Genomic DNA, 13,720 nt, shown 5'->3' on the forward strand with positions numbered 1-13,720 from the left:
ATTCTAATACGTGTGACAACAGGAATGAAACTGAAAATATTATACTGAATGAAAATAGCCAGAAACAAAATATTATATATTAGCCGATTCTGTTTAACTAAAGCTCTAAAAATGCAGAGCAGCATACAGTGACAAAAAGCAGATTACTTGTTGACCTGGACTGGGAACAGAGGGATATATGGATACAAAGAAGCATGAGAAATGCTTTTTCAAAATATAAATGCTCTGAATCTTGTCTGTTGTGGTAGTTTCATGAAAAAAAATATATATATATAGCTGTAATATCAAATCATATGCATTAATCAGATTTAGTTCATTAAAGATCTCAATATAGTTTACCTTTTAATGAAGAATATGGTAAACAACTTTATGTCAGCAAATTCCTTGAAAACACAGCTTATCAAAACTGACATAATAAAGTCTGAGTGACAGAGGAACCAGAGATCAAATTGCCAACATCCATTGGATCATAGAAAAAGCAAGAGGGTTCCAGAAAAACATCTACTTCTGCTTTATTGACTACGCCAAAGACATTCACTGTGTGGATCACAAAAAACCTGTGGAAAATTCTTAAAGATATGGGAATACCAGACCACCTTACCTGCCTCCTGAGAAATCTGTACGTAGGTCAGGAAGCAACAGATAGAACTGGACATGGAACAATGGACTGGTTGCTAATTGGAGAAAGAGTATGTCAAGGCTGTATACTGTCACACTCCTGCTTATTTAATTTATATGCAGAGTACATTATGCATAATACTGGGCTGGATGAAGCACAAGCTGGAATCAAGATTGCTGGGAGAAATATCAATAACCTCAGATATGCAGATGACACCACCCTTATGGCAGAAAGTGAAGAGGAACTGAAGAGCCTCTTGATGAAAGTGAAAGAGGAGAGTGAAAAAGCTGGCTTAAAACTCAGCATTCAAAAACCTAAGATCATGGTATCCAGTCCCATCACTTCATGACAAATAGATGGGGAAACAGTGACTGTATTTTCTTGGGCTCCAAAATCACTGCAGATGGTGACTGCAGGCTTGAAATTAAAAGACACTTGGTCCTTTGAAGAAAAGCTATGACCAACCTAGACAGTGTATTAAAAAGCAGAGACATTACTTTGCCAACAAAGTTCCGTCTAGTCAAAGCTATGGCTCTTCCGATAGTCTTGTATGAATGTAAGAGTTGAACCGTAAAGAAAGCTGAATACTGAAGAATTGATGCTTTTGAACTGTGGTGTTGGAGAAGACTCTTGAGAGTCCCTTGGACTGCAAGGAGATCAAACCAGTCAATGCTGAAGGAAAGCAGTCCTGAATATTCATTGGAAGGTCTGATGTTGAAGCTGAAGCTTCAATATTTTGGCACCTGATATGAAGAACTGACTCACTGGGAAAACACAGGATGCTGGGAAAGACTGAAGGTGGGAGGAGAACAGGACGACAGAGGATGAGATGGTTGGATGGCATCACTGACTCAATGGACATGAGTTTGAGCAAGCTCTGGGAGTTGACGATGGACAGAGAAGCCTGACATGCCTCAGTCCATGGGGTTGGAAAGAGTCAGACACAACTGAGTGACTGAACTGAGCTGAACTGAGTAGCCCTATGTCTATTAAAATAGTTTAATTGATTATTAAAACACTTTCCACAGAAAAAACTCCAGGGTTAGATAGTTTTACTGATGAATAAAAGGATGTTTAAGGAAGAAAGAATATCATCTGACCCAAATAATATATCTGAGAACAAAAGAAGCCTGTCATCAACATGTGAAAAAGATCTACAACAAAAATTAGTCTGATATGCCTATGAACAGGCATATGAAAAATATTCTTAGCAAAATTTTACTAAATTGAATTTGCGTGTTAGGTTGCTCCAGTCATGTCCTCCTCTTTGTGACCCTATGACTGTAGCCCACCAGGCTCCTCTGCCCTGGGATTCTCCAGGCAAGAATACTAGAGTGGGTTGCCATGCCCTCCTCCAGGGCATCTTTCCAACCCAGGGATTGAACGTGCATCCCCTCAGTCTCCTGCATTGGCAGGCAGGTCCCTTACCACTCGCACCATCTGGGAAGACCAATTGGTGATATATAAAAAGGATAGGACATTAGGACTAAGTGGGGATTATTCCAGGATTGCAAATTTGGTTCAGAATTCCAAGTCAGTAACTATAGTTTACTATATGTGTTCTCAAACTACCACATACTAAAGTCACTTCAGTTGTGTCTGACTCTTTGTGACCCTATGGACCACAGCCCATCAGGCGCCTCTGTCCATGAGATTTTCCAGGCCAGAATACACAGTGTGTTACCATATTCTCCTTCATGTGATATTCCCCACCCAGGGATCTAGCCCACATCTTGCATCTTCTGCACTGGTAGGTGGGTTCTTTACCACTACCACCATCTGGGAAGCCCCTAACTACCACGGAGTTAAAAATAAATAAGATGTCTGGGAAAGCATCAAATGTTTTAAAATGAAGCACCACAACTCTAAATAATTCATGGGTCAAAGAAGAAATCACAGGAGAAATTAGAAAATGTTTTAACCTAAATCATAAACTTGAAAATAAAACTGATAATTTTATATAAAGGTGTTAAAAGTGTTCTAGGAAGAAAAAAATTAGTCTTTTGTGTGTATGTTAGAAAATAAGAAAGGTCTAGAATAAATTATATAAATTACAATCTTAAACTAAAAAAATGATTAAGCCAAAAATCAGAGATTAAAAAGATGAGTAGAATAATATATATTTGTAAATTTTAATGTAATCAGTAGGAATGTATGTGTGTGTGTATGTGTGTGTGTGTGTGTGTGTGTGTGTGTGTGTGTAAACAGAATGTAAATTTTCAAGATAATAGAGGGCAGTAGGAAAGTATTAAATCTGGTTGATCCAAGAGGTGCTTTGAAAGAAGAAAAATGCAGAAAGACGAGAAAAGAAAGAATGATGAATAGAAAACGTTACAATTCTCATTTATACCTTATCTTTTTAACATTGTTCACCCCTTCTAGGATAATGGAGAACCAGTTTTACAATCAAACAAGAAATACAGTGCAAAAGACTCATTTTACAAGTCCTCTACACAAAAGTAAGCATTTTTCCCAATAGAGTTTGATTTTAAAATAGATTTCCATTTACTTTTTCTTTAATAACACATCTCCTTCCTGTGCACAATATCCAAGGTCCTGCGAGGACTTCAAAGAACTTCAAACACAATTCTTTACTTACTCACATTGATTGCTAAAATAAACAGTTGAACGGAGAAAAACCTACATTTAATAGAAAAATAAAACCAGAACAGAAAGGAAATGGTCAGAGAGAGAGGATGAGATAAGCATACAGCATCACAGAAAAGGAGAGCAGATGAGTTAGAAGGAGTGAATCACACGAAGTATCTGTTATGTGTCTACGCCCCAGACTGTGAGATTCTCCAGTGAGTACTCACTCTAAAGGGAGATGGACGCTAAACCACAAGCCTAATAGATGGACAGATTATATCTTAGAAGGTAATAAGTCAATGGAAAAATGAGAGAAAAAGTAAAACATGATAAGATCAGGAGTGCCTGTGTGGGGTAATAGGCTTCTGGAATAACTGAGAGGTTAGGGCGACAGACACTAAGCCACAAGCCTAATAGGTAGACAGGTCATATCTTAGAAGGTAATAAGTCAATGAAAAAATGAGGAAAAAAGTAAAACATGAAAAGGTCAGAAGCGCCCCATGTCGGGTAATAGGCTTCTGGAACAACTGAGAGGTCTGGGTGGGCCTCTTTGCACAGTGAGATTTGAGCAGAAACTTGGAGGAGATGAGGGGATGTGCAGATGTCTGAAGGGACTGTTTTCCAGTCAAAGGGATTACAGAGTAACAGCCCCGTGTCGGACATGTGACTGAGGTGTCTATCAAGGAAGAACAAAGGCCAGGGTCTGCAGCAGAGTAAGGGAGCGGTAGTGGAAGAAGTCAGGAAGTGCCAGGACCCAGATCTCATGGGGCATGATAAGAAACTGTAAATAGTAGGGCATCGGCAGTGAAGTGGCCAGATCGGGTGTGTATATCAGCAGTCACGGTGGCTGTTGGATTCAGACTGGATTGAGTGAGAGAAAAAGCTGGCGAACCAGTCATAAGGCTTCCACTGTCATCTAGGTCAGAGGTAATAGCAGGTAAGAGGAGGTCAGTAGGAAGTTTTAACAGTTGTTGGCCTCTGGATACATTTTGAAAGCAAAGCTAACACAATTTCCAGGCTGGAGAGTATGAGTCTGAAAGAAAGAGGCATGGAGAATGATTCCAAGGTTTTAGGCTCTGCAGCCACAGGGACTGAAGCCATTGCTTATCACAGTGAAGGCAGGTAGAGAAGGTTTGGAGTGAAAGAAGAGAGGTCAGTTTTATATGTGCTGAATATCAGAGTTGCTCATTAGGCATCCTAGTGGATATATCAAATGGGCAGTGGGTCTGTGTGTCTGCAGTCTGCGGGGAGAGGGCTGGGCTGGAGGAATACGTCTGACTGTCATGATTTATAGGCAGGGATGTCAAGCCACAGCATTGAATGAGCAAAAGAAGAGCAGAGCTTGAGTCTTGGCATGTGTACATCAAGGAAAAGGAGAGAAGGAAGCCCGCAAAAGAGACTTAAGAGGAGGCAACAGGTAGAGGAGGAAGAAGATGCAGAGATGGCTTTAGGGAGGAAGGGGATGAACTGCTTCACATCATGTGAATATAACTGACCCTTCAAAAGCCAGTAATCAAGATGGGAGTCCTAACTTTGACCATCAGTGGCTGAGTGACATCAAGCAAACAAACTCAGTTCTCTAAGCCATAGTTTATTTATGTATTAATGTTCTTATCCTGCTGCAGAGACCAAATGAAAAAAAAAGTGTGTAACAGATTACCACAATGTAGCAGCTTTAAATTATGCCCATTTATCATCTCACATTTCCATAAGACGAAAGTGCTGGCATGTCCACACTGTGTTCAGTGCTCAGGGTTTCTCAGGCTGAAATCAAGACATCAGTGACAGTTGGGTCCTCATCTCCCAGGATCATTGGGATTGTTGGCAGAATTCAGCTCAGTGCAGCTGCACGACTCACCGGTTTTGTTTAAGGATAACTAAAGAGTGTCTGCTGTTGTTTTCTTGCCTCTTTTGGGGCTCACATGTTTAGGTTAGAACCACTTAGGATAAGCCACCTTTTGAGTCACTCAAATTCAACTGATTAGAGAACTTAATTACATGTGTGCAATCCCTTTTGCCATATAAATTTGCCATAGAAACTGTCATAGGAATAGTACCTCTCACATTCATTTGCTCTGCTCACACTAGAAGGGAAGTGGTTGTGTACAGTGTATACATGAGGGGCAGGAGTCTTGAGGACATCTTCCTACTACAGAATGTGATATTGTTAGGAACCATGCTAGTTGGATATGTATTTTTCATAAAATGTCATTATTTAATAATTTTATAGAGCTTATGAAATGGTTCCTTGGGACAAGATGCTACCACCAAAACTTGAGCCAGAAGAAACAACAGTGGAAAAAGCCGCTGACCCTGTTTCACATTGTTTCACACTGAAAAGATATGAAGGATTGCCGGCAATAACACAGGTCAGTGATTAGGGATTTTAATTATGTGTGCACAATCCCTTTGACTTTATAGTTACCTTTTTTTGAGATAATGCATTTATTACTGAACCAAACTTTAAACCACAATAATATTTATTTTATTGTTATGAAAAGAGCAAAGCAAATATATACATTTATGGAATTGAAACTTCCATAATCATAAGTCATCAATAACCTCAAATGCACTCATACCTATATTGAAACTTTTAAAATTTCATTTAAAGACCACCATTTTCTCAAAAGTTATTTTCAAATACTGTGTTTACTTTAAAAATTCCAAAAGAAGGAGTAAGTAATGAAGAGAGAGATATGATTTTGATTCCTCCAGAGAGCCTATGCTGAGAACAGTCCTTAAATCCAGAACTTAGCTCTGCACTTTTTGAGGCAGAATGGGAAAATCCATGAGTCATAGAGCTTTTGTGACAGACATACCCAATTATCGGTAGAGATGTTTATTGTTTTCATTTCTGACATCAAGAACCCATCATGGGGGAAAAAATAAAAAACTCATCACAGGGATTATTATATCCACATAAAAGCGAGGGTGCTTTCCTTAAAGGATGAATCACTCCCTGTTACCACACTGATTAAAACCCATCACTTTCTAGAAGGTAAAACTCATCCTCCTTGCATGGCACATACCCAGGTCTCTGTTATTTGCCCATGACCTCTGTCTTACCCTCATCTCTTTCCACCTCTTCCTCTAGCTTCTACTTCACCACCGACATGTCACCCTCCACATTGCACATCACACTCTGTGCTGAGCTTCTCTCAAATCTCCGAGTCCACCTGCTGCTTCCTCCAGCCTTGTCTTTTGCAGATAGCGGTCCGCTGCCTTCACCACTGTTTTCTCTGGGCTATATCTCGAGAACCATTCAAGTCTTACTTTAGGCCTCACAGTTGCATGGGATGCCCCTGTTCTGTGCTTGCAAAGCACCTTCTGGTTCCCTCGATTCCCTTATCTTTGGGGGGAAATCTGAGCCCTGGGGCCACCTTTCAGAATGAAGTGTTTAATACGTAAAATAAACGGAACTATAAAGAGATCAGCTATATATTGAAATACAGTTCTAAACATGGACTCCTAAGATGTTCATGAGCTACAGGTTAAGAAGTCTAGATTAACTTGAAAAACTTCAGCTTTTACAGTGAAAAAAAATGATAATGAGAAAATAAAGCATTAGTATAAAATCTCAGCATGTGATTTGCACACAGAAATTAAAACCAATTAAAGGGCCAAAACTATGTCTGGATTCCTAACTATTAATATCTTTAAGGCTCTCTCAACTCCTTTAAAATATTTTATACCTTGTGATAACTGGTCTATTGTTGCGTATTCTTTGGTGTTGAACTATACTTGTGTCCAAAGTCCTTCATGGCAGGATGAGATTCAGAGCTCAGGCTCAGGGTGGGAGAGACTATCCTAAGGCTGAGGAGCCAAGAAAGCACCGTCTTGAGATGAGAACTGAAGTCAGACCTTTCACAAGGGCTTCAGTCCAGAGGAGGTGGCTAACAAGGCAGAGTCCAGCTCCGGAAAACAGAGTTGACACTGAGGGCCTGAGGGCAAAGCAGAGAGCAGGAGCGGTTCCGGAGCAGCCCTCTGAGTAGGTAACGATGGTCCAGGAGTGCCTCCACTAGGTGCCCTGGGCCTGTGCCTGTGATAGGAGGGACTGAGCTTGTGTACTAGAAATTACGGTACTTGAAACTTATATACCAGAAATCATAGTAATTGAAATTTAAATACTAGAAATTACAGTCACTTTGTTAAATACTTGTCATTCATTTTGATGATTTTAGATGGTTGGTGGACTCTGGGACAGATTTCAAACAAGATCTTTCTTGGCTCCAGTCAAGCCAGTTAATTTGTAAGTTTTATCTCCTAATATTCTCATCACTGTCATATATTTATCTTTAATCACCGGACGCTCTAACCCATGGGTGAGGACCACATCCTCTGGAGAGTATCCCAGAGGCCCTCACACTTTGTCCTTGTGGCTGGAGAGAGAACCCAAACCCCAGTGCAGTCACGCGTGTTCCCAGCTTTCTCTGGTTTTCCCTTAACCTTCTTAAAGTGTAAACTATCAAATATACAACAACCGTTTAAAAATAAGGAGTGTTTTTATATCATTTGATATGAAGATGTATAGTGTTGTAAAATACATGGGCTTCAAGGGATTATAAATTATTTTCTATCAACTTTTGTATCTTATAGTTATTTTGTGTTCTCTTAACACTAAAAACAATAACTTTATTACTAATCATTCCACAAATATAATTTTATGCATATAGTCTAAAAAAACTTGGTATTTCTGTCTTTGAATATGTCATCGTTTTTTTTCTTCTAATTTTAACTCACAATCCAGCCATCACCTGTTTTTATTTTTAAAATTTAATTTTGAATATTTCCTATATAAAAATGTAAAATAGAAATACAATATAACCTGTGTATCTACTTCCCAGCTTTAGAAACAAACCATTACTAATACCCAGAAGCCCCTGTGTACTTCTCTCCAAGAAGATGTGCCTTCCTCAGGGATCACATTATTCTGGATTTGATGTTTCATATATTCCTGCACCCTTAAAACATATATGTTATTCTTAACTAAGATATGAAATTGTGTTCCATATGTGGAGACTCAATATAAGTGATATCAGATGTCCAGTCATACAGCTTACCGTTTTTGTTCCTCACTGTGTTTGTGAGAGTCACACATGCTGGCTTCTCTAGGTAATCACTTTCTCTGACACACAGTCTTCCAGTGAATGGATATACTGCCATTTAGTCATCCATTTTCGTAATTTAATTTTTTGTCTGATTTCTCTTGCAGTTAGAAGCAATGTCCCTGTATCTTTATAAAGTATAAAGATATTTCTGGGCTTTATATATGCATCCTTACATCTATAATTGCTGCATCTAGAGATTTAAACTCCTTTATGTTCTTAACAATGCAACAATTATTCTCCAGATGAGTTTTGCCAATGGACCAACCATCAACAATGCTTGAGTTCCCACTGCTGCATTCTGTGGCCTGCATTTGGAATTTCCAAATTTTAAACATCTAACTTTAAAAGTATAAAATTGTGCTTCATTATAATTTTAATATTTCACAGTTACTAATTTTTTTTGTAAGTTGTGACTTACTTGCATGCTCGTGTGTATAAGTTACCTTTTTGTGTATTTTGCATCTGGGTTATTTGTCTTTTACTTATTGATTATAGAAAGTTTTATGGCTGTTATTGGGATAAAAATCCTTTATTGGTAATATGCATCAAGATATCTCCTTCTAGTCTGTGACTTTTCTATTTGGTCGTGCCCTTTGCTGAACTGAAGTTTTGAATTTTAATATGACTGAAATCATCGATATTTCCCTCAGTATATTGTTATTTTCTGTGGAATTCTTAATAGATCTTTCCCTGTCCAGAAGTAATAAGGATATTATCCTTCTTTGTTTTTTTCCTAAAACAATTAAAATTTTGCTGTTCACATTTATTTCTTTAAACTTTTTGAAATTGATTCTTACTTATGGTCTGAGCAAGGAAGCTGTTTCTCAGCAGGACTAGGCAGGTGTCCTGGCCCAGTTTAGTGAGTAGACTGCTGAGTAGTGGCTTGTTGGTTGCAGCCCATTAGTGGAGAGTCACAACCAGAATTTTTGTGAAAATTAAGTAGAATAGAAAATATAAGAATGAATCACATGGAACCTTAAAGAGATATTTTTATTTTGCAACAAATACTGTGGCCAGTTATGAAGAATAGTGTGACAGACAGATAATGCATAAGAAAAATGCATGTGCCCACAGTGAGATTATCCCGTCTTTTGTTCCCTGGAATTTCATCACCTCAGTGGAAGGGTGTTAACCTTGTACATTTAATTTTATACTTACCTAATCCACAATTCATTGTAAAGCAAAGTATGGGAGACTTTAGCCTTAGCAAAATCAGTAAGTTATTGAAAATTTTAAGTTATAGGAAGATAATATCAAAGTGACATTTTTCAAATATTTTAACAATTTTACTTATCACTTCAATAGAACCAACATAAATTGCCCTTTATAGAAGGATTTTTTATTATTATTAGAAGAAAGACTAATGATGTGGAAACATGCAAAATCATAATCAAGTTTAAATGCTGAATCTGAAGTTTCAAATAATGACAATGTTGAGAAAAATAATTGAGTCTCATCAGCAAACAGATTTTATTAAGCCATATTTTTAAAATAATCTGTTAAGTTCTAATAAAGATAATTTAAAAGATGGTTTTAACATGTATAAAGCACCCCAATAAAAATAATAGATTCTCATGTATAAATTGAATGGTAATAATGTAAATAAAAGATAGAAACATTCAAAATTTAAGATCATTTAAACATAGCAAGCTGAAATAGTTGATAATCTCACTCAAACATCTTTTAAGAGAATAAAGATATAAATTACGAGTACTAACTCTTAATGTTATGTGAGAGCTAATGAAAAAACCTTTTTTGCAGGAATTCGCTAGAGTTTCAGTTGTTGGTACTAGGTGCTTTCACTGCCATGGGCCCAGGTTCTATCCCTGATAGTGGAACTAAAATCTCACAAGCCATGTGGCATGGCCAAAAAAGGAAAAGAAAAGAAGTTTATAAACATTTTTTTTATTTACATGTCATGTAGTGAAATAGCAAATAGCTCACCCAGTTTCTATGGATCCATTGCATTTATTGTTTTAATGATGAATCATTTAATGAACTAAAAGCCATATATCTTACCAGTTCTGTCATGTCTCAGAACTCCTGAGGGTTCCACTCACCCTGGAGCCTTCATCTAGCAAATGCTGCTCTCGTGAGCAACAAGAATCTATATGTGAATGCCCATAACAGCTCTATTCGTATCTTCAAAATCTGGAAACAACCAAGATTGCTGTCAGCAGGTGAATGGAAAACATCTAGTAGATGAAGATACTAGAGTAGAGCCATGTAGTGGAATACTATTCAGCAGTGAAAGAAAACAAGCACAGCACACAACTCACAAGTCAATTTTCAGTGCATTTTGTTCAGTGGAAGCAGCCAGACCCAAAAGCCTCATACTGCACAATTCCATTTATATGACATTCTAGAAAAGGCAAAACTGCCAGGATGGGAGTGGCTTGGTGGCTGCCAGGAATTGGAGGAGAGGGAAAGAGCTGCAGACAAAGGGCCCGTAAACTAACATTAGGGAGATGGGACAGTTGTGTATGGTCCTGTGGTACTGGCCACAGGACACTCTGTCATACCCTTAGAACTGTATACCACAGAGAGCAAACTTTACTGAACACAAAGTAAGACAGATTGATAGATACCACGATGGTGGGAAAATCCAGATTGGGATGCAGATGGTGACTAGTGAATCTGTGTTACAGACAAATGACATAACTACATTTAAGTGGATGGAGAAAATCAGGAGTGGTCCTAAATTTGGATCTTTGTAATCTTGGAAACAGTGTTTGGACCAAAGACTGTAAGATTCAAGACCAAAAAAAAAAAAACAACTGTATATAAGTGCTATCGATACTCTATTTGGTAAATGTGTTTCTCACCAGAAATGGATTGGCAGTTTTAAAACTTCTTATGGGCTTTACAGAAGATGGTGGAGGAATAGGACAAGGAGACCACTTTCTCCCTGACAAATTCATCAAAAGAACATTTCAACGCTAAGTAAATTCTACAAAACAACTTCTGAATGCTGGCAGAGGACATCAGGCACCCAGAAAATCAGATCATTGTCTTCAAAAACAGGTAGGAAAAATATAAAAGATGAAAAAAAGGACAAAGGAGGTAGGGAGGGAGCTCCGTACCAGGAAGGGAGTCCTGGCCCGGGAAGGGAGTCAAAAAGAGAGAAGTTTCCAAACACCAGGAAACACTCCTGCTGCCGAGTCTGTGGCGAGCCTTGGAAGCACAGAGGGCAACATAACAGGGAAGAAAAATAAATAAATAATCAAAACCAACAGATTACAAGCCCAACAGTAACTCCCCCAGTGGAGAAGCAGCTCAGACGCCTGCATCTGCCACTAGCAAGTGGGGGCTGGGCAGGGAGGCTCAGGCTGCAGTGCTTTTTAAGAATCGGGCCGGAATGCCGCAAGTGTAACCAGAGCGAACTAACTTGGGCTAGCATACCAGACTGTGGGATAGCTACCACGCGAAAAGCTCTAACATAAGACACTGCCAGGACCACTCACAGAATAAAGGACAGAACAGAAATAGCCGGCTGAAGACCATCCCCCTCTGGTGACAGGCAGCCAGAGCCCTAAGGGCTGGAAGGGGGCAATCGCAGCCCCAGAGAGACTACCTACCAAACTGCAAGCAGGCTTCTTTGCTAAGACTTCTGGGGGTCCTGGACAGTCACCGTCCGCCTCACGAGGGGCGCCAGCGGTCCACCCAGAAAACTGAGCAGCTGGGACGGGAAAGGCGACAAGTCGCAGCGACCGCGCTCGCCAAACGCCTGAGCTACTCGGACCTGGGGAGGGCACAAAACGCAGGCCCAGCCGAATCTGCGCCTCTGAGGGCTGCCTGAGAGCCGAGCCTGAGCAGCTTAGACCGGGGAGGTGCACGCAGCCTAGTGCTGGCCTCAGATGGTTCCTGGCAAAGCAACGTAGAGCCTGAGCGGTGTGCGCCGTATGCAGGGGCATGCCCAGCGTGGCTGAGACACTGCGAGCACATGCCAGTGTTATTTGTTTGCAGCATCCCTCCCTCCCCACAGCGCGACTGAACAAGTGAGCCTAAAAAAAAAAAAATTGTCCACCACCTCCCCCCTTGTGTCAGGGCAGAAATCAGACACTGAAGAGACCAGCACACAGAAGAAGATGAACAGGGAACTACCTTGGTAGTGACCCCACACTGCCCACAACACCAGAGAAAGTCACAAAAATATCTCTACTATTTTTACGACCATTCTCTTTCTTTCTTTCTTTCTTTTTTGTTGATGTTGTTGTTTGTTTTTCTTTTCTTTTTCTTCTTTTCTTAACTTTTTAAAATTTTTAAATCCTCTATTTCTCCTTTAATTTTAATTTTTATAACCTACTATTACTTTTCAAAAAAAAAGACCGTATTTTTAAAGGAAACACTGTATATATATATATGTATATATATGTGTATATATATATATATATATATATAGTGGCTGTTGTTGTTTTTTAATAATTCCCGTGACTTTTTTTTCTTCTTCTTCTTCTTTTCTTTAATATTGTATTTTTGAAAATCCAACCTCTACTCTAGATTTTTAATCTTTGCTTTTTGGTATTTGTTGTCAATTTTGTACATTTAAAAACCCAATCTTCAGTACCTAATTTTACCTGAGAGCAAGATTACTGGCTTGACCACTCTCTCCTCCTTTGGACTCTCCTTTTTCTCCACCAGATTGTCTCTGCCTCCTCCCTCCCCCTTCTCTTCTCTACCCAACTCTGTGAATCTATGTGTGTTCCAGTCAGTGGAGAACACTTAGGGAACTGGTTACTGGCTGGATCTGTCTCTCTCTCTTTCATTTCCCTCTTTTATCCTCCTGGCCACCTCTGTCTACTTCCTCCCTCTCCTCTTCCCTGTATAACTCCATGAACACCTCTGAGCGGTCCCAACTGTGGAGTGCACATAAGGAAGTGATTACTGGCTAGCTTGCTCTCTCCTCTTTTGATCCCACTGCATCTCATTCCAGTCACCTCTAACTACCCCCTCCCTCTTCTCTTCTCCATGTAACACAGTGAACCTCTCTGGGTGGCCCTCAATGTGGAGAAATTTTTCATCTTTAACCTAGGTGTTTTATCATCAGTGCTGTATAGATGGAGAAGTCTTGAGGCTACTGTAAAAATAAAACTGAAAACCAGAAGCAGAAGGCTTAAGTCCAAATCCTGAGAACATCAGAGAACTCCTGAATCCAGGGAACGTTAATCGATAGGAGCTCATCAAACACCTCCATACCTACACTGAAACCAAGCACCACCCAAGGGCCAACAAATTCCAGAGCAAGACATACCATGCACATTCTCCAGCAACACAGGAACACACTCCTGAGCTTCAATATACAGGCAGCTCAAAGTTACTCCAAAACCATAGACATCTCATAACTCATTACTGGACACTTCATTGCACTCCGGAGAGAAGAAATCCAGCTCCACCCACCAGAACT

General features: G+C 39.5%; 1 protein-coding gene across 1 annotated transcript in view; it reads left to right on the forward strand.

Moving 5' to 3' along the window:
- Nucleotides 1-13,720, forward strand: part of C4H7orf72 (chromosome 4 C7orf72 homolog) — a 62,452-nt gene that overhangs the window by 18,184 nt on the left and 30,548 nt on the right. Inside the window, exons 3-5 of the mRNA XM_005678891.2 lie at nucleotides 3,002-3,078; nucleotides 5,439-5,577; nucleotides 7,390-7,457. Of these exons, the coding sequence (XP_005678948.1) occupies nucleotides 3,002-3,078; nucleotides 5,439-5,577; nucleotides 7,390-7,457 (284 nt within the window). The remainder of the gene's footprint in view (nucleotides 1-3,001; nucleotides 3,079-5,438; nucleotides 5,578-7,389; nucleotides 7,458-13,720) is intronic.

The sequence above is a fragment of the Capra hircus genome, chromosome 4, assembly GCF_001704415.2.
Source record: "Capra hircus breed San Clemente chromosome 4, ASM170441v1, whole genome shotgun sequence".
Taxonomy (NCBI): Eukaryota; Metazoa; Chordata; class Mammalia; order Artiodactyla; family Bovidae; genus Capra; species Capra hircus.